At 30.2% G+C, this 21,338-nt stretch overlaps 1 protein-coding gene across 1 annotated transcript; it reads left to right on the top strand.

The window, feature by feature from the left end:
* Positions 1-701: 701 nt before the first annotated feature.
* On the top strand, positions 702-20,773 carry LOC103838986 (indole-3-acetic acid-amido synthetase GH3.17). Its single transcript, XM_009115450.3, has 4 exons — positions 702-9,142; positions 9,249-9,350; positions 9,649-10,490; positions 10,741-20,773. The coding sequence occupies exons 1-4, from the start codon at positions 8,847-8,849 to the stop codon at positions 11,328-11,330; spliced, it is 1,830 nt and encodes a 609-aa protein (XP_009113698.1). The 5' UTR covers positions 702-8,846; the 3' UTR covers positions 11,331-20,773.
* The last annotated feature ends 565 nt before the right edge of the window (positions 20,774-21,338 follow it).

Raw genomic sequence — 21,338 nt, 5'->3', positions numbered from 1 at the left:
TTAAAATTCAATTTACTATTTTTCTCATTAAAGAAGGGTAAAACATGTCCAAAATTGCCAAAAGTATGAGAAGTCTTATTGTGACAAACAAAAGTTCAAAGTGTCTCATTTTTTCAATTTTCCCATTTATTAAACAACCAACTAATGCCTGAGCTTTTATAGATACACGACATACATCTTTTCCAAAAATAATTGGACATCATTTATTAGAGAAGTACAAAAAAAAACTTACCTATTTTTAAGTGTTATATTATATTTTTTACTTTTTTCACTTTTTAAACTATTTCATTAACTATATACTAGACTTTGATCCGCGCGCCCGCACGGATGTATTTTTTCAAAGTTTCTATTTATTTTTCATATCAATAATATAAGGGCTGGACAAAATACCCGTATCTGAAGTATCGAACCAATCCCGATCCAAAAAAGTAGTACCAAATCCGAACCAAAATTGATTAAATATCCGAATTATTCAAATTTTGGTTTTTGGAGAACCAAAACCGAATCCGATCCAAACCAAAGTATTTCGGGTACCCGAATGTATCCGAAATAGATTTATATACTGATATATATTAATTATTTTTAGATTTAATGTAGATAAAAACATCTAGAATATATATGATACTTTTAAGCTGATTTAAATACTTGAAAATATATACAAATAATCAATAATAAATATCTAAAATAGTAAAAGTATACCTAAAACACCAAAAATACTTAAAATAATTATTGATTCGCTATCCAAATATTTGAACTAAACTAATTTATATGTTAAGTTTAGGTATTCTGACATATGTTATTCGAATTTATATTTAATATATTATTTTGTTTATAGTTTTTACGAAATTTAAAGTATATAATAAATTTTAAAAATTTAAAAGTAATTTAAATGGGTTATCTTAACTCGAACCGAATCCGCAAGAATCTGAAGCGAACCCGAACTGAAATTTAGAAATATTTGAATGGGGCTGAAATCTTTGACTCCGGAAACCCGAAACTCAAACAGACCTGAACCGAACCCGATTAGGTACCAGATAGATAGTTTCTCACAATATATTGGGCGCCCAATTTTTCTTAAAAATATAAGTCAATTATTATTTTTCTTAATATAATGTTATCCATGTTTTCAAACAAACTTTTTTTTTTAAACTGCAATCCATGTTTCCAAACAATTTTTTTATAAAAATTGCTATCTATGTTTCCAAACAAATCTAATTTATATTTCCCGAGATATTATTGGGATTGTAATATCTTTTTTTTGTTATATTGTTTTCGCTATTTTAGTGTTTGTCTGTGTGGGTAGACGTGAGAAGCAAGCATCGTTAAGGTTAGTAAAACCAGATGGTTTAGAAGATAAATGGGCCACGAAATTTTTTAAATTTGGTTAAAGGCTTATGTTCGAGAACTACTTATTAAAAGGACTTTAATTATACATGTTTCCAAACATTTTTCACTAAACATACTATCCATATTGCCAAACAATCTCAATGTGTACTTCAACTTTAATAACATAGATACCATAATAATTCTTCATCATTTATTTTACTTGTTTAAAATTTAACATGTATGAGTGAAATTGTTCCATTATCGACAAAAATTCAAACCAGTTAACACATAATTTGTTTTGTTTACATAATCAATTAAGCATGGACATTCAAGTACACGTTTGGATACATATCAGTTTTTCGGATATCGGCTTTTTGGATTTTAAAATTAAATCTCTGTTCGGGCATTATATAAGTTTCCAGACGGAACTCGAGTCGGAATTTTCTAAGTCCGGATAGGTTTGTACAGAGCCGGTCCTGGCATAATAGAGACTAAAAGCAAAATATAAAAATGTGGCCGATATCAAGAAAATTCGAACACGGATTGTCCGCAAGAAATTCATTACCTCCTAAATGATCCACTAGACTATAAAGACATTTTATAATTTTGTGTTCGATATTTGACTTATTTAAACACGGCCGGAAGTATGGGTTTCATTCGCTTGGCCCACGGATCGGCTCTCGGTTTGTAGGAATCTAAAAATATCTAAATAACATATATCTATGTGTTTAAAGATTCATTAAATAATTTATAAAAAGTAAAACTAACCCTGCATGTCCTTTCATTAAATAATTTATAAAATGTAAAAACCAATTTTGCGTAGACGCAGGGATCAATCTCTAAATATCAATTTAAAATAATAAGTTGGACCTCAAGATCCAAGGTATTTCTTTCCATAAGTACATACTTAGAAATTAGGATAATTAAACCTATATAAGTACAAACAAACTACAGAAAATTATTCTGTTCAAGCTGCCAATTTTATTTAAAGTTTCGTTGAGTATATATAACAAAAACTTGTGTTGAGTCAATTATATAAGGACTGATAATATTTTAAGAATTCCAGGGACGTATTCAATTTAACAAGTCATTAGCATTGCCAAACATAGTTTCGTTTTTTTAATTGCCAAATATAGTTGAACACTATATATGAAGCCTGCGAACGTCTTTGTCTTGTTAGTTAAATTCGCATTTTGTTTCATCACGGATCCTAAGAAATTACTTATTTAGATTTTATTTGAGCACCAGAAAACAAATAATTTAAACATCTAATAAATTAGTATGACTTAAGAATAGTTTTTAATTCACACATAATTATGAGTGTTGTTCCCTGATTCTTCCTACATTAAAAGATATGAAAATTTCTACTATTACCCTTATGCATATATAATAAGTTTATTTCCTTAAATAATATGTTAAACAATAGGATTAATTTTTAAACTCTTCAGAAATTTATATTGTAAATACAATACTCATTTGTATGGAACAAAATGTAAATGTTAAATTTCAATATTTATTATGAAACAGAAGTAGTATGTACTATTCTCCAAGTTTAAAATAAATGTCGGTTTGTTTTAAATCATATATTGTTTGTGTTTTGAAAAAAGAACATGATTTAAGAAAACCATGCAAAATTTAGGTCTTTAATCCATAATTTCTCCATCTGAAATAAAAATAGAATAATTCTCTAGGATAGACCTAAAAAAGTTTTTGTCACAAATATAGACCTTAAAAATAAAAATGAACAAAATAGATTTAAATGTTTTATCAAAAGAAGCAAATATACACTTATATCCCTAGGGTTAATTAATTTAGACATTAGGGTTTAGAGTTAAGGGGTGGGGTTTAGGGTTTAAGGTTTAGGGTTTAGGGTTTAGAGTTTAGGGTTTGGAGTTGAGGAGTGGGGGTTTTGAGGATAGTATTTCAAATTTAAAAAATTAAAAATTAAATTTTTCAAAATAAAAATGCTATTTTGATCATTGTAGTTTTTGAAGTCTATTTTTGTGACAAAAACTTACAAAAATATATTTGAGAGAATTGCCCATAAAAATATATAGTCTCTTGCATTACCAGGCCACTACTTTTGGTTTGTTTTATGTTTTAAATTGGTCTTTTAAGTAATATTTTCTTTTCATCTTTATGATTTTAGTCTATAAACTAACTAAACAAAATTCCATAGCATATTAAAAATAAATATAATTATACTATATATTTTTATTTTACCTATAAAAATTAAACGGATGAAATAACAATCTTCAGAATAGCAAAACAAAGTATAATTCTTTGTGTTTATATTTGATTTGATGGTAACCATCTCAAACTGAAATCACAAAAAAGTAGATATGGTTCTAAAATTTCATGTGACCACTAGCATCTAGAAATCAATACTATAATATAGCAACATTTAGCTATTATTAGTCCTTTTTATCATTTCCTCCTTTTGGGGTATTGCACGTCCATTTGTTGATTAATGTTGAAGGAAAGTGGGAGGGTACTTTTTGGATGATAAGGATGCAACATATAATTCTCTTTTGTTTTTGTGAATTTCTAAATATATATTTGTTTCTTGAAGGGAAACAAAGTATAATTTAAAGATGCAGAAAATCTATTTTTTTTTCAAAATTTCTATTGTGAAGATTTAGTTTAAAGATTTAGTCAAAAAAAAAGTTATATTGTAATATTTTATATACAGAGCTCTCGTCATTTCATAAACTCACCAACTCTTGTAATTCGTATACAAATTCCCAAGTAAATACAATGTCTAATCTTTAGTACGTCTTGGTAACATCTGTTAGTATTGTTACAGGCTAATACATATGGTTTGTGTTCATAAGTCTTAGAAAGAATACACATTACCTTGCGAAAGATGTTGGTGATATACTTCAGGTGTTCAGAAGTCTTAGAAAGAATACACATTAGCTTGCGAAAGATGTTGGTGATATACTTCAGCTGTGGTTCGCCATTCTCTTTTTTTTTTTTTGGACGACCGCCATTCTCTTCTTTAACTGTTGAAACCACCTTTTAAAAAAAACAACTCTAGGGCTTTTGGTCTCTTTAAATCAATGTTAGCGGTTATATCTTGACTAAACTCAAGTGAAGACTATTCATGAATTGGGTAATATGAAATCAAGAGTTCACTTTGATTTCAAGTTTGTTAATGGGACTGAAGTGGTCCTTTCTGCAAGTGATAATTTAGAGTCAAACCCACATTATTTAAAGATTATCATGCAAATGAAACATAGACGTAGGTTTTTCTTTTTAACAATACATAGGCGTAGACTTAAACTAGTGTCATCAGAAGATTGTCGATGGTGTTAAGTTTAGTAATCAACAAGGCAATTAATTTAAAACGTGTAAACAATTAGTTATAGACTTTGTACATGTTTCAAGATCACTGTGATTGATTCTCATATAATGTCAATTTTCCTATTTGCTTGGTTATACATGTTTATGGATTTCAGAGACGAATTGGGACACATAATCCTTTGCTCCTATAATATTATTTTCCTACTTTTTGTTTTTTTTTTCTTTTCATTTACATAACTTACATAAGATGGAAATTGAAAAACTATTTTGGGACAAAAATATGTAATTTTGTTTAACTTAATTTAATTTTTATCTAGGCATAACTCAAGATTTGAAGAAAACCACTCTAAACATAGCTAAGAGCAGGATATTTAGATGGTGTTTTACTTGACTTAAAAAAAAAATTCAATTTATATGTCTTCAATTTCTCCTTGAATAAATTCTAACGAGTAGATTTTGTTTAGACCCAAGACTATTTTTGAACTCGGGGTAACTCATAATCAATAATCACAAGTCAAAACAAATTCGATGATATTCTTGTAACTGGATTTCATACTTAAATTTGATTCATTAAACTTCGACTGCTAAGTATATTTGTAAAAGCATATATCAATCTAATTTTCATTTTTGTTATTGCCCATTAGTCTGGAAATTTATTTAACTCATTTTTCTCTTCAGGTTTTGTCGCGTACCCGGAGTAATTAATTCACGTCGTCATGCCCGATTTGATATCAATTTAAATACGTTATCCCCAATTCCCCAGCCATGAGAAGTAGTTGTGTTGTGCGAATTGGTTTGAACTTTGAAGTAGTCTACCCAAAGAGCAATAACTGCAATGCTCGTAACTTTGACTTTTTTTGTCCTATTGCGGTTTTGATTGTTTTTTTGCCATGTTTAAATACATTATTATTATTATTGAGAAAAAAAATCATTATTGCTCTCTCACTTTCCAGCATATAAACTAAAGCTATACAAGTTTTTGACAGAAAGATATATTTCCTCTGTTTCAAAATATGTATATTTAAAATTTTCGCACTTATTAAAAAACATATAAGATTTTAGTACCAATACATTAATTTTTGTAACTAATTATTTCTTACAATTTTTAACCAATAGAACTTTAATAAACACATTATACTTTTTGAAGTTTACAATTAATTTATACATTGAAAATATAAAAATTTATGTTATTGAAACGAACTTTTTTTTTAAACATGGATCTTTTTGAAACGGAACGAGTATAAAATGTATAACAAGTATATTTAAAGCAAATATTATTTTTTGGTTTTAAAGAATTTTCTATTAGTGTCTTGAGTTTATTTTTACTTTCTAATCTAAGTATATATATCCTAATTTTTTTGTCTTAAATAAAATATTAACCTTTTGCTTACAAAATCATTGATTAATTTGCATTTGATAGATCTAACCTGCAGTGTACAAGATCATTGGATAAAATATAATCTACAACATCCAGGACCTTGTTATTCTTGGAATTTACAATTATTCTCCGAAAATTGATCAAAAACCAGCAACTACAACATTTCTTCACACTCTAGTTTTTTTTTGTAAATACATTCTCTAGTTTTTTTGGTCAACCAGTCTGGAGAATATAAACGTTAACTTCAGTTTGCAAGGAGGTTTGTCTTTTGTCATAACCGTACGTACTAAGTAAAATATTTCCACCAATAGTACTATATGTTAGAACTACGTATTGAAACCCAAGTCTTATTTTAACTACAGCTATTTAGCTCAGCTTTCGAACTGATGATATACCCTTTTTTTTTGGTATGACTGATGATATACTTTGTGCGTGTGTATAGATGACTTTCGCTACAGCCAACGTTTGATCCTTGAACTTCTACCGTTTCCAATGGAAGTGCTTAGAATCCCGTTGACGTATATCCGAATAAATACCTTTCCTGTTAACAAATTCGTTTTACCGGAACAACGAATCCGGTAAAGGTTTATGTATGAAAGTCTTTTATAAAAAGAAAAAATATCTGTTTCAAAAGTAGTTTATGGTGGTTTCACGAATTGGACGACGACATAATATTCAAAAGGACAAGTTCAAAAAAAAAAAAATTCAAAAGGTTTGCGAAACTACCACTTTTCATATAAACTAAAAAGAACAAAAAAACTACTAATTTCAAAGTAGCGATTCATATCCTATGAGTTCCCCTAAATTGACATGATAAAAGAAAAAGGTGTTACGTTTCAGGAATATTATTAGAAAAACAAAGAATAAATAAATATTTAACAAAAAAAAGAGAGTTTTAATCAACAAAAACATCAAGAGTTTTCTCATTTTGCCAACAATTTCAAGAGTTTTATTACTTCAGGAAAATAAAATAGTAAGGTTAACAAATATTTAATAGCTGATGGTTCGCTCTAATATCTTGGTCATTTTCTGCATCTCTCCAAAACTTTGTGGACGATCTATATATTTGTGGAAAGAAATATTCCAACTTTAACTAGTGTCGCTCTTTCATATGTGTACACCTCTATAGATCAAAGTATTTTAAGTGAAATTTACAAAAAAAAAACTGTAATGTGATGAACACAACCAACATGATTATTTATAAATTCCATGAATTTCTAACTTAAAATAATTGAAAATGAATAAATTACCTCATCTATATACATATATTTCTCAACATTCATCAAATTTTCAATTTAGCAATTTCTTAACTCCCCCCTCGAATAAATGTGTAAGTCATATATCGTAAAGACCATGCTGTGAATTAAAGATCCACGATGTATTCTTTTGAGAGAACAATAAAAAAATTATCATAATGAAACTTTTGAAAACATATAACTTAATATGTTAGCAAAAAACATATAAGTATATAAGTTAATAAATAATTGATCTACACTAGCACAAAATGGCTGTTAATGGTTGATACTTGATACACATTATAAAAAGTAAAACCCGTTGCCAGTAGATAACATCAATTCATAAAATTAAATGAGAAGTGGTAGAGTATATGCTATACATTGTAGATTTAATAAAGAAAGCAATATAAAAGAAAGCCTAAATCAAAGGAATTGACGGAACATGCCTAAATGTATGACATAGCGTATTTGAATGAAATTTGTTCAAGAGAAATTTATCATCTTCTCCAACATTTCCCAAGCATATTCTTTCTGTTCACATCTGTTTCCTCGTCACCATAACACGTATTCATTAACTTAATCCATGGCTTCCATGTTATTTATATTTGTCTTAATTGAATTAGGTTGATGCATGTTATTTTATGCTGTAATTTTCATCATAAATTGTTAAGTAGTCAATTGATCAATTTATAATTTATGTCTATAAACGTAACGATCTCTCATATGCACTTGGATCTGCATCACCAAGATGATAAATTTATCATATAGTATATCCAAGAGATTTAACATCCTTCTCTCTCTTAATCTTGATTGCAATAAGTCAAACTTGAGATTAGTTTAATTACAATGTGGAGTCCAATTATCGCACATAAAGAGGTCTCCTAATTAATTTATGAGCATATATATGCATATGAAATTTAAAGAAAGAGTTGTGTAATTCATAGCAATGCATGTTATTGCATGCTCCTACGTGTTAAAAATAACTTGTAAGTGAATTGTTAAACAAAATTCATAGCCATACTTAAGAATAATCTGTTTACTGAAGCTTATATATATGCATGTGAGTTTATAAAGGGATCAACAAGTTCCTAAATAAAATCTAAGAGCCAATAATAGCATTAGTTGAGTTTAGTAAAGACTAAGTGAGTATATCTTTTGGCAGACATATGCAAATCTTGTGAATATCGTTGGATTAATAATATTCAACGGATCATAAAGAAAGAGCTTGATTGGTGGACTAAACAACATATAAACAAATGTGATAATAGTAAAAAACATACAAAATAATAGGAAAGCCTGCACAGGTAATATTGACCAACAGCTTCATTCTAACTAGACAAGCCCATGTGTGTTGTAGGACCGCCAAATATATTTTCCAATAAAACTTTCATCATGTCCTAATTTATTATATAACCATTTCCTCTTCCTTCTCCTCATATCACTAAACCAACCTTCAAGAACAGAGAAGAAGCGATTTCCATCAATAACAAAAAATAAATATATAAAAACTCTTTCTTCATTTTTTTTCTTTGAACTCTCATTGCAACACAAACATAAGATTTGTTTGTGTCTGCTTTCAGAAAAAAAAAAAGAAAGAAAGAATGATACCAAGTTACGACCCAAATGATACCGAAGCTGGTCTCAAGCTTCTAGAGGATCTAACCACAAATGCAGAAGTAATTCAAGAACAAGTTCTCCACCAAATACTCTCTCAAAACTGTGAAACTCAATATCTCCAAGCATTTCTTGATGGAGAATCCGACAAGAATCAACAAAGTTTCAAGAACAAAGTGCCTGTTGTAAATTACGATGACATAAAGCCTTTCATTCAACGAATCGCAGATGGAGAATCCTCTGACATCGTCTCCTCTCAACCCATCACAGAGCTCCTCACTAGGTGGATATTATTAATATGTATATATATATTCAAATTCGACCATATATTACAAATAAATATTTTCGTTACATTTTGTATATTTTTTTTGGCTATATATTGGATGCAGCTCGGGGACTTCTGCGGGAAAGCCGAAGTTGATGCCTTCCACAGCTGAGGAACTTGAACGGAAGACAATTTTCTACAGCATGCTTGTGCCTGTCATGAACAAGTAATAAATGAAGTTACTATTATTTTATCTTTTTGGCGTCAAAAGGAAAGACTGAGTATTTATATGTCAATTTACATAATTTGTTTTTTTAGAAAATACATCATACGAAAGTAAAAACTTTTATGATATCGTATATTTTTTTTTCAAAACATCATTTTAATCTGGCTTAACTATAGTAAATAATCCACCTTTTCACTAACCCGAGGAAAAATAATCATTTTTATCTTCTTTAGTCACGCTAATGAAACAGTAACGGTAAACACTTTGTTAATGTATTTTGTTACATATATAATTGCAGATATGTGAATGGGCTAGATGAAGGTAAAGGAATGTATCTTCTATTCATAAAACCAGAGATCAAGACTCCTTCAGGTCTAATGGCTCGTCCTGTGTTGACTAGTTACTACAAAAGTCAACATTTCAGAAACAGACCATTCAACAAGTACAACGTCTACACTAGCCCTGACCAGACGATTCTTTGTCAAGACAGCAAACAGAGCATGTACTGTCAGCTTCTCTGCGGCTTGGTCCAACGATCTCATGTCCTAAGAGTTGGAGCTGTCTTTGCCTCTGCCTTTCTTCGAGCGGTCAAGTTCTTGGAAGATCATTACAAGGAGCTTTGCGCCGACATTAGAACCGGTACAGTAACTAGCTGGATCACTGAACCAGCATGCAGAGACTCGGTTTTGTCGGTCCTTCAAGGACCTAATCAAGAACTGGCTGATGAAATTGAGTCAGAGTGTGCTGAGAAGTCGTGGGAGGGAATCTTGAGGAGGCTATGGCCTAAGGCTAAGTATGTTGAGGTGATTGTGACGGGTTCAATGGCTCAATACATTCCAACACTCGAGTTTTATAGCGGTGGTTTACCGTTGGTTTCAACCATGTATGCTTCCTCTGAGTGTTACTTTGGTATCAACCTTAACCCGTTGTGTGATCCTTCGGATGTTTCGTATACGCTTCTTCCTAACATGGCCTATTTCGAGTTCTTGCCCGTCGATGACAAATCTCACGAAGAGATTCACTTTGCATCGCATTCTAACACCGATGATGATGATGATGCTCTCAAGGAAGATCTTATTGTCGATCTTGTTAATGTTGAAGTTGGCCGATACTACGAGATTGTCATTACTACATTCACAGGTTAGTTTCTCTACACGACATAATCTCAGTACATTATTCTCCTAATATTTTGAAAAAATTTAGGGTATAAATATTTTAGGTTAATCTTTTTTTTTTTTTTTGATAATTAGAGAGCCATACTATTATGTAAGATATTTTTAAAAAATTAAGGGACAAGCGGATGTTTTATCTAACAGTGGTCCTGAAATTTTTGGTCTAATATTAGAAAGCTTGTTACACAAGTAACCTAATGGGTCTGTTTTCTTGATAGGTTTATACAGATACAGAGTAGGAGATATTCTTAAAGTGACCGGTTTCCATAACAAAGCGCCTCAGTTCCGTTTTGTGCAGAGAAGAAACGTTGTATTAAGCATCGATACCGACAAAACTAGCGAGGGAGATCTACTAAACGCGGTGACACAAGCTAAACTCAACCATCTTCAAAAACCTTCATGCCCCTTGCTCACGGAGTACACTAGCTATGCGGATACGTCCTCGATCCCAGGGCATTACGTTCTCTTCTGGGAGCTAAAGCCACGTCATAACAACGAGCCACCAGAGCTAGAGAACAAGACAATGGAGTTATGTTGCTCTGAGGTTGAGGATTATTTGGATTACGTATACAGGAGATGCAGGAACAAAGATAAATCGATAGGGCCATTGGAGATAAGGGTTGTGAGTTTGGGGACTTTTGATTTGTTGATGGATTTTTGTGTCTCGCAAGGATCTTCAGTGAATCAGTACAAGACTCCAAGATGTGTTAAACCTGGAGGAGCTCTTGAGATTCTTGATTCCAGAGTTATTGGGAGGTTCTTCAGTCAAAGAGTTCCTCAATGGCAACCACTTGGTTTAGATTCGTAGCTTTTTTTTCAATTTTACTTACTTTTTCATATACAACTAAAGTCTTGATTTAAAGATTTTAAGTAAGATCCTCATTTATTAAGTTGCTAATTGATGTTTGTTTATTAAATGTTGTTGCTCTTTTGTCTCTTTTGTAACAAACTTTTAGTAAAGTCCTCTCATTTTGTGAATGGTGTATACTTGTTGTTTCTCTTTTCTATTATTTTATTATCCCTCCCTCTCTCTTTTTGTTTAATGAAGTTTTTAAAATAAAATTTTGTTTAATGAAGTTTTTAAAATAAAAATATGTGTATTGATTTATAAGAATATACTACAGTACTTTTTTTCGTACCAAACCCTTTACATAAAGTCTCATCTTTGGGGAGAAAGGATTCTCATTTTTTTTTTCTTCATCAATCTTTCATAAATTTATGATTACAAGTCGACAACATAGTCATTAGACCTAGAAAAACTATATGTGATTGTGCTATAAAATGTTTGATGTTACAAGACAGTTTGTTTAGATTACAAAGATAATAAATAAAAATGAAAAATCTGGACAATGTAAAATAAATTAACAATAGTCGTCACAGAAATTCACATTCCACTGAACGTAAATGAACAACATATAAAAATGAAATAGTATTTTAAATTAAAGATAAAACTTTCGTAATTCTCTTTAGCAATATTTTTACTTGGGTATATATAAAGATGAAATCATAATCCGGAGAGACTGGATAGAGAGGTGTAGAGTGACGTATGGATGCACATGAAGATGGTGATGGTTTAATTTGCCAGCCAACACACAGCTACATCATTGAGATCCACATTTCTTTCTTACATATATTTTTTGTTCACAATCTCAACTCTCTCTCGTCAACGGTTTTACCTTCTTTTGCCCTTTCTAAATCTTGAAAATAAGTTATATAAAGCATCATTGGTACTTGTACAGATAATACGTTTTGAAGTTGAATAAAACAGCAAAAAAAAAGAATTTTGTTAAAATAAACAACTGACCCACGTTGATTTGTTCGGAATAGTGGTTATACTAGTTTTATATGTAAGAAGACTTCATGACTAAAATTCTTTCATGTTGACATTTAACAATATTCGGGTACGTTTTTAGCACACAGTAGGCTAAACGTTATTAGTAAACCATGTGCTTCAATGTAAACTGCAGAAGAATATTCTAACAACAATAAAAGATGTATCGTCTTATAAAATCAGTATCACATAAAGTATATAATATGAAAGACAAATTCTTTATTCGAACAATTCACAATCATTAGTCTATTATTTTCAAATTATAATATTTCAGTGAAATAATTAAATATGCAAACTATATGACTACTTGGTAGGACTACTAGTTTAATATATTAAATTCCAAATTCCAATGGCTGATTGAATGTTGCTGCCGAATATATTATGTATTGCCGGAGAACTTAAGAGCTTTAATTTTTTTTTCATTTTAGATGAAACACAACATTTCAAATTTACAGATGAAACATAAAATTTGCGTAAAAAAGATTTGCCAAAAAAGCTGAGTTTAAAATACAACAATCGGTCTTGTTCATGATAGATTATGTATAATAAGTATGATTAGGGCAATGAGTGAGAGGAGATCCAAGGAATAAGAGTCGTGTCAACTGTCAAGTCACACAAGGAGTAGAAATAGTCTTCTTTTTTCTTTTGATCAAACGGAGTAAAAATAGTCTACACGTCGCCGTATAGGTACAAAAGGTTGTTTGTAAACCAGTATTCTTCTTTTCAAGATGCGCTGGAATACTTGGCCACGGCCGAGGACACGTTTATCACATGTGATATTAAAGAGGATTGTTTCACCCTCGTTCCACTACAACATTTTGAGTTTAACAATTTTACTATAAGTTTTGACCAAAAAAAAAAAAAAATTTTACTATAAGAAAAAAACATTAACAATTTTACTAATAACCTTGTACCTATTCGGTGAGATGTAGAATTTTGTAAAATTATGTGGCCTGAGACAGCTCCCACAATCAAATCCCACTAGTTGATATTGGCGTATTCATCACAATCGGCGTTTAACAGATTGCTTATTCAACGCCGATTTCATATGTATGTCAAATAATATACAAGTTTGGTTTTTCTTTATCGAATATGTATGTCAAACAGAACTTAAAGCTCTTCTGCATGTAGCCATTTCGTCGTTGAGATAGCCAATATAACACCAAAACTAACACATAAACACCACATCACTAGTTATTCATCTAATATATACTTTATACAAAATAATAGTAAAAGCTCTTAACAATGTCTTTAGTAAAAGCTCTTAACAATGGTCTAAAAGAGAAATAACATACAAATTTAATCTAATTATAATATATAAATTTGAACTGGATCAGTTACTTTAACTAAAAACTAAACATGTGATCTGTATCCAATTTTTGTTTGTACTATCCGTATACATATACAGGTTTTTGAAACCGATAATATGGCTTAGAGAACAACCTATCATTCCAAGATTCATCATAAGAATCGAAATGATGAATGTATTAAAAGAATGGTTAATATCGGATGTGAGTAACCTACATGGCTTGTATCTAACGGATGTGTTCTGGTGAGCAAATGGGTAAAAGAGACAGATGAACGACCCAAAGTTTTAAAGCAAAAGAAAAAAGGGAACACACTTTACTGTTCACTTAAGAGAACACGATGAGTTTCCTCGCAACTGTCCTGTCATGTTGCTTTCCGTATCGTATCGCCTTCCAGCAAAAAACACTGTCGTTTTCCTCTAGCTACCAACACAGACCCTTCCAACCCCCATCTAATCGTGCTTGTTAACTACTGTATGTTTTCCATGTAAGTCTGAAAATATAGGGAAATTTGAGCCAATAACCAAAAAAAAAACTATATTTCACAAATTAACCATATCAATCCTTCTCTCCTATTTTCTCTTCCTATCTCTCTCTACCCTCTTACTACAAATCTAATATTTTTCCCAATATATTCATTCATCAAATTAACCCAAATATATATACATGTATTGTCAACTTAATGGGCTGATTCAAAATAATGCATGCATATATAAATCTATCCACAATAGTTTCGATTAGACACAAAGAAAGTAAAACTAGTTTGTGAGATAGCAACCTTATACAGCTTGTACTCCTAGTCTCCTAACGAGACCTAGACGTTGTGCATCTACAGTTGTCTATTCCAAAATTAGTTCATCAATGTTTACATCCACATTCGTAAGTCGTTTATAGAAAGAAAAAAACAAACATCTATAGAAACGAACATTATGGAACACTTATTTTTAGTAGACAATAAATTAGGTATATGTCACACCACATACCAAGGTTTACTAGGTTTGGGTATAGCTCTATTAGATTTCATTTCATACAAAATTTAGTTAGAGAAGCTAATGTATATGAGGTTGTCTGGTTGTTAATAGTGGTTGTTATATGAATGTATATGCAAAAGAAAATAAAATGTTAACAATTATGCTATCTCTGCTCTATCACAAAGATTAAAATATTGGAAATTTGTTTCAGAATGATATAATTTTTTTTCTGTGAAGCTTTGTATATTTGATAATAATAAATTTTAAATTTAAAAAAAAATGAATTTATTGAATTATTAATAATAAAAAATTATAAACCTCAGTGTTATCTTATCGTTTGAAGAAGCAAAGAAAGAAAAAAGTTTTTTTTTTTTGAACAGAGTGTGTGGTCAATGTAAATAAAGAGGTTAGAAGAAGGCCACGAGTACAAGAGGGAACAAAGGTAAATAAGGAATTAAAACGTTAGGGGGAGACTTCAGAAAAGAAGAGACAAAAACAAAGAGAGACCCACAAAAAGAAAGACACGATTAGAGAGGTGCAGCATTTGACACAACTCCTTCTTTTCTCGTCCGCACGCAATTTGGGTCTCGTCCTCATATTTTTGTGGTGGGCTCTCTCTTTTAAACACTTGCTCCCTCCCACAGTTTTGGTCTGATTCGCTTCATCTATCTCTCTCCTTTTTTAAAGAAAACAAATCCAAAATCGATAAGACTTTATATAATATAGAGTCATTACTGGTCTTCGTTTATTTCACTCTGGTTAATTTGTTTGTGAAAGTAGAAAAGGTCGTAGTATCGTATGCGTTGTACATAGCTGTATAATAGTCACATTTTGTCAGACTTAGGAATGTACACACTTTGGTCCAACTTAGACATGATGCATTTTGGGATAATTTCTAGTCATTATTCCGAATAAATGCAAAAACGCTTAGAAGATTACGACAGAAAGTAACAAGACTGTGTGAGAGAGAGTGTGTGTGACCACATTATAGTAGTCTTGAGTGTGGACCATACTAGTTTAACACCCCACTCGTGTGTCCTGTCTTTCAATTGCTTGTCTCGATTCAGTTTCAACGACAAAACCTTTGTTTCCTTCCCTAATTTCACGCTATATGTATAGGCTATAGCTAAACTTAACATCTCTTTCTTTCGCATTTTCTTTTCTCTAATCAGGAAAACCGCAAAAACAGGGCAATCATTGTAGGCCATCATCAAAGTGCATTAATACATGTCTGATCTATCAAAGTAAGAGACCTAGTTTTACCCAAAAAATGTAAGAGACCTATATTCATTTTATTGCAGAATCTTGCGGCTTAATTAAGATAACTCTCGGCCTTGGTCCTCTTCCTCCAAAGCATGGCCATCTAACTAAAGCAGTGAAAATGCAACTCACAAGTAAGGATATGTCGGCTGAAAGCCCATGAATGGAGAATCTGATGCAGTTCTAGACTGATGGCCAGGTTGGACCATGTTATGGTTTGTAAAATCAGGATAGGACTCTGTTTCTATGATTTTTTAATTGAAAAGATAGCTAGATCAGTTGGATGATACATGTGAAATGTGTTTCTTATAAATTATTGAGAATTTCTCAAATGATACTCTCTCCATTTTTTTGTTTAGTTAATTGGTGAGAGACTTTATGACAAATTTAGCAAAAAAAAAAAAGAGAGACTTTATGAGAAAATACATTTCGTTCTTTGTAATTTTAGAGAAAGCCACAGGCCGATGAGTGTCCGGGCGACAGGAACCATACTACATCCTCAAAATCAAGGCTAAAGAAGGACCGGACTAATCAGGGCCGGATCAAAATTAGTGGGTCAGGTTGGCCGGCCCATTACAATAGAACCATGGGCAGATTAACAATATCTCAACAACGAAAGAACCAAGGGCTTATCTTAGTTGCTGAATCAAGGCCGAATAAAGAGTTCGATTGTGTTAGAAACATCACTACAACAACTTCATTATTTCAAATGTAAAGCTTTGTACATTCTAAAAACAAATCTAAAATTTAAATTTGAAAATTTTTGAACAATAAAACCTCAAATATAAAGTTTTCACTGTTCAAAATTTTATGTATGAGATTTTTACTTTTTTTTTCAAGTCCTTACACTTATATTTTACAAATAATTTTAAAATTTCATGTTATTTCAATCTTTACAATTTTTTATCTCATAAAATAATAAATAAATTTTATAATTTTACTATCATATATAAAGTTAAAATATTAAAATAATACTAACATTTATGTAAATTTGATTTATTTTTTTCAAAATCTCTAAACATAATTCTTATAAATTTGGTTTAACAGAAGAAATTCACTGATGTTAGTAAATTCTTTATATGATTTTTTCGTGTTCAAATTGAATAATTTAATAGAGAAGATTATAAATGATATTTTAGTATAGATTTATATTTTTATAAAATAGTATGCTTTTAACTAATTTTATTCAATAGTAAATACTAAAGTGTTAAAGTATAAATTTTTTAAGGTTGTTTACCAAAAAAAAATGAATTTTTTACAGGAATAGTATAAAACTTTGTTTCGGAAAAAAAACGCCATCAAACCTTAAATCTGAAGTTGAACCGTAAAATAAATTATTTTTGGAGATGGTCTTAGGATTATCAGATTTTCAAAGCATTTTTTTACTGTCAATATTCATGTTCGATAAAGATGCACAAATTGTTTTCATTTTTTTTTCTTTTTTGTAAAAGGGCTTATACTGTTTTCATGTTCATGTTAAAAATCTGGTTTCATGTTCATGGCTCTTCCGGAAGATGAGAAGAAGGCTGTAGTTACAAAACTCGAGCAAGAAAGTTCTGGTTAAGATTGAACGATTACAGACTGTTTTAAGTACGTGAAGAACATGTAAGTATCAATGATGTACCCGTAGGTTATATATATAACCAATGAGGAGAGACGCTGGCATAAACAGTTTATACATCTTTTTTTTTCTATCTCTCATCTTCTGGAAGAGCCCGAGCCATGAACATGGAAACAGATTTATCCCCAATATCATCCTTCACAAGCCAACAAACCAGACCACATGATTAGTGATGTAACATTATGATACTTGAAGGAGATTAGCAAAGACCTCTTTTTAAAGCTTGTATTTTTTTTTTAACACATCTTTTTAAAGCTTGTATATTAGAATTTTTAGTGAATAACAGTTGTACCTTTATAGGCTGAGTGAATTGTCTTCCAGAAAATACTACAAAGAATGCCATCCATGTTCCTAGAAACACCAGTTTCGCCTCATCATTCATCAGACCAATCTGCAAATTCATCACTCATTACTTAGCCTCATTATCAAGATTCAAGGATGTGATACTAATGTACAGGAAGATATTGTACCAAATGCCTGAGAAGTATTGAGGGTATGATGAACGTAAGAAGGCCAGCTTCTAGCTTACCATAACAGAGCCCTGCAGACAAAAAAAAATGAAGAAAATTAGTATGGCTACAAATATGAAACCTGATTATTTCACTTAACCATGAATTCTCTGGTAAAAAGGCTGCAGAAGAAGCAGCTACAAAGGAAGCAGCAGCAGTTACTAGTCCTGATCTGTTCAAAATAACCTAAAGAGAATGAGACTTAACTTCAAATTCTATCTTTTCACCAAGAACAACATAAATCTAATCAAAACTCTATCTTACCTGAGTTACATGAACAGATTTGTCTTAAAGGATTCAAATTGCATGTTATAATCATCCAATATCTTAACTTTTGAGAAATCCAAGAAATGAAATTTTAAGTATAAGGAGCTGTTCGTTTCATCATCTATCATCTCCATCCAAATGATTCATTTACATGCTACCCAAATGATGCATCCAGATAATATTGGCATTGTTCATTTTTTCTTCCAGTTGGATCATCTAGATGAATCATCTAAATAGACTTATGTTAGTTTCTTTATCTCTATTTCCATTTAGATGAGTTTAGAAAATAAATTACTAATATATCTTTGTTTTGATTTAATCATATTTTATTTTTGTTTCACTATATTAGTTTTTATTAATTATTTAAAATATAATTATTTAAAAATATATTTTTGGTGGGAAATATAATTTTACGGTTTTAGCAAAAAATACGTATTCACAACTTAATTCCAGAAATAAGAATTAGCGATTTTAGAAGAAAAAAAGTTATTTTGTGGTGTTGTTGGAAAAATGAATTTTGTAGTTTTGGCAAGAAAATGTGGTTTTGTGGTTTTAGCGTGAAAACATGCTTTGTAGTTTTTTACACGACAACATGTTTTGTGGTTTTAATGGGATAAATACATTTTTGCGATTTTGACGGGAAAGTGCGGTTTTAGCGAGAAAATGTGTCTTTGTAGTTTTAACGAAAAAAAAACAGTTTCGCGATTTTGGCGGGAAAATGCGTTTTTATGGTTTTAGGTGGAAAATGTTGTTTTGTGATTTTGGCCGGAAAATGCATTTTTGGTTCTGACGAAAAATGCATTATGTGATAGGAAAATGTGTTTTTGTGGTTTTGTCATTTTTCGTGAGCGTCAAAAAATAATATTAAATTTAGATTTGTAATTTGTAAATTATATCATAAGTATAATAGACATTATACCATAAGTATAATAGACATTATACCATTTTGACTGAATTATCTCCTTCCAAATGGTTCAATTTGGTTTAGTTGGCTGATTTTAAAAATTAAGTCTAAATTTATGATGCTCATTCAGATAAGCAATTCAGATGACTTGTAACTTGAAGTTTAAACAAACAACAATCCTATTTTCATCTAGATAAATCGTATGGATTGTGAAACGAACATTGACCTTGAGTAGAACTCGTATGAAAGAGACGTACCTCTTTCGGATCGGACTGCTCACGCAAACACCTTTCTAAACTGTTCCGTCGACAGAACCTCCTTGAGAGCTGTCGCTTACTGCCCTGATACAAAGCCAACGATGATTTGTTGAGGTTAGCCGGCGGTGAGATGAGTGTCATCAATAACATAACTCACGTCTGTCGCAATCAGAGGTCTCAAACAATGCGGCATTCAATCATTACTAGCTGGAATGCTTCAGATCTGTCTTTGTTTGTCTATCATCACAAGACATCTAAAAATGCCCAATATGAAAAATTTAATTATTTTCTACCCTTGATTAATATACGTTAATTGTATGTTAGAATTTAACCTGATATATAACATTGATTTTATCATAAATATTTAAAATATATAATTTACATTTAGCGTTATATATTGTGTAATTATATAATCTTATTGTTTATGACAAAAACAATAATCTTATTGTTTAAGTTTTTTATTCGACATTGTTAATATATAGTGATTAGTTTTATACAATTATTTTATTATTAAGAATAGATGTTAAAGGTTAGGTATATATTATTATACTTTGTATATAATCATTTTAGATAATCATAGTAGACTAAAAGTTTGACATAGGTTAATAATTTTATTTTGTTAAAAATTCACATAGTTTACTAATTTTAGCTAAAGTTAACACTGAATGCTAAGTATTATTTAAATAAAAATGTTTTTCAAAATAAAATAGGTTAATTTATTAATTCAGTAAAATTTTGTCATATTTAACTGGTATAGTATTTGTATTTTAATATAATATAGAATATAACTAAAAGTTAGAAAAACATCATGTCACTGTTTTTATAAGAAATATTTAATTAATAATACTTTATAAAATATTATATTACGAATTAGCAAATTAATTAATGCTTTGTTTTGTAAAAATATATTTAAAACTTATAGTAAGCTTTTGTTAGATTTTTTCTTAACAAATTTTATTATAACTGAATTAAATTTTATTTTTATATTTAAATCAATTTATTATTAATATCCTTATTGATCATTAAGTTTTTTTAGAAATGTTATATATTTGATTAGTTAGTTAAAATAATATAACATGTCATAATAATTAATTAATTAAATGATCTTAGTATGATATGTCAATAGCATAACCAAGGGAGGACGGCACAGTGGTCTTGAGGGAGCTTTGGCCCCAATACGGGTCCGGATTCGAATTTCGCTGGCCATCGTCGATTAAAATAGGGTGAAAAAGACGGCTCTCCAGGATGCCTTCTGTGGAAGTGTACTTAGGCGCTAGTCGGGTTCTCTCCGGGGTCATCGGATTATCTGGATTACAAAAAAAAATGTCAATAGCAGATAAAATAGCTAGTCTATTTTAATAGAATAGATATTTTTTTTATCAAATTCAAAAATGTTAAAATGATTCAAAAATAGAGAAAAACTTTTAAAATAATTTAATTTCTGTATAAATAATAAATAAATTAGTCATATTAAGTTTACTCTATAACTTTTTTGAATCTAACATATAAAACACAAAAAAATAAATATCCAAATTTTATATATCTACCTTTAAAAAAGTGAAAGATGAGAATAATGAAATGAAAAACCTGCAAAAAGAAGATAAAATAGTAGAAAAAACATGAGAAAAAATGTGAAATTAATAGAAAGTTTGATATCATCAAGTTAAAGAGATTAGAGAGAGGTTTTAGAGTTTTAGAGTGAGAAACATTACATTTTTGTTGCAGCCACTTGAATGATTAATTTGTTTTTGTTTCGGCAGACTTTTCTAACATAAAATGCACTAGAATACTTCCAAAAAAACTTCTAAACCTTATATTTACTATTCATCCTAAAAGAAGTCTTTTAATACATCATATGTTTTTTTAAAACAATACATCATATTAAGTCT

The sequence above is a fragment of the Brassica rapa genome, chromosome A09 (assembly GCF_000309985.2).
Source record: "Brassica rapa cultivar Chiifu-401-42 chromosome A09, CAAS_Brap_v3.01, whole genome shotgun sequence".
NCBI lineage: Eukaryota > Viridiplantae > Streptophyta > Magnoliopsida > Brassicales > Brassicaceae > Brassica > Brassica rapa.
The sequence above is the reverse complement of the archived record's forward strand: the minus strand, read 5'-3'. Positions and strand labels throughout refer to the sequence as shown.

Bases quoted from the DNA above. Each gene is read 5' to 3' on its own strand.
- LOC103838986 (XM_009115450.3), top strand. From the start codon at position 8,847: ATGATACCAAGTTACGACCCAAATGATACCGAAGCTGGTCTCAAGCTT. The intron at 9,143-9,248 runs GTGGATATTATT...TATTGGATGCAG, and splicing joins ATCACAGAGCTCCTCACTAG to CTCGGGGACTTCTGCGGGAA. The intron at 10,491-10,740 runs GTTAGTTTCTCT...TTTTCTTGATAG, and splicing joins TGTCATTACTACATTCACAG to GTTTATACAGATACAGAGTA.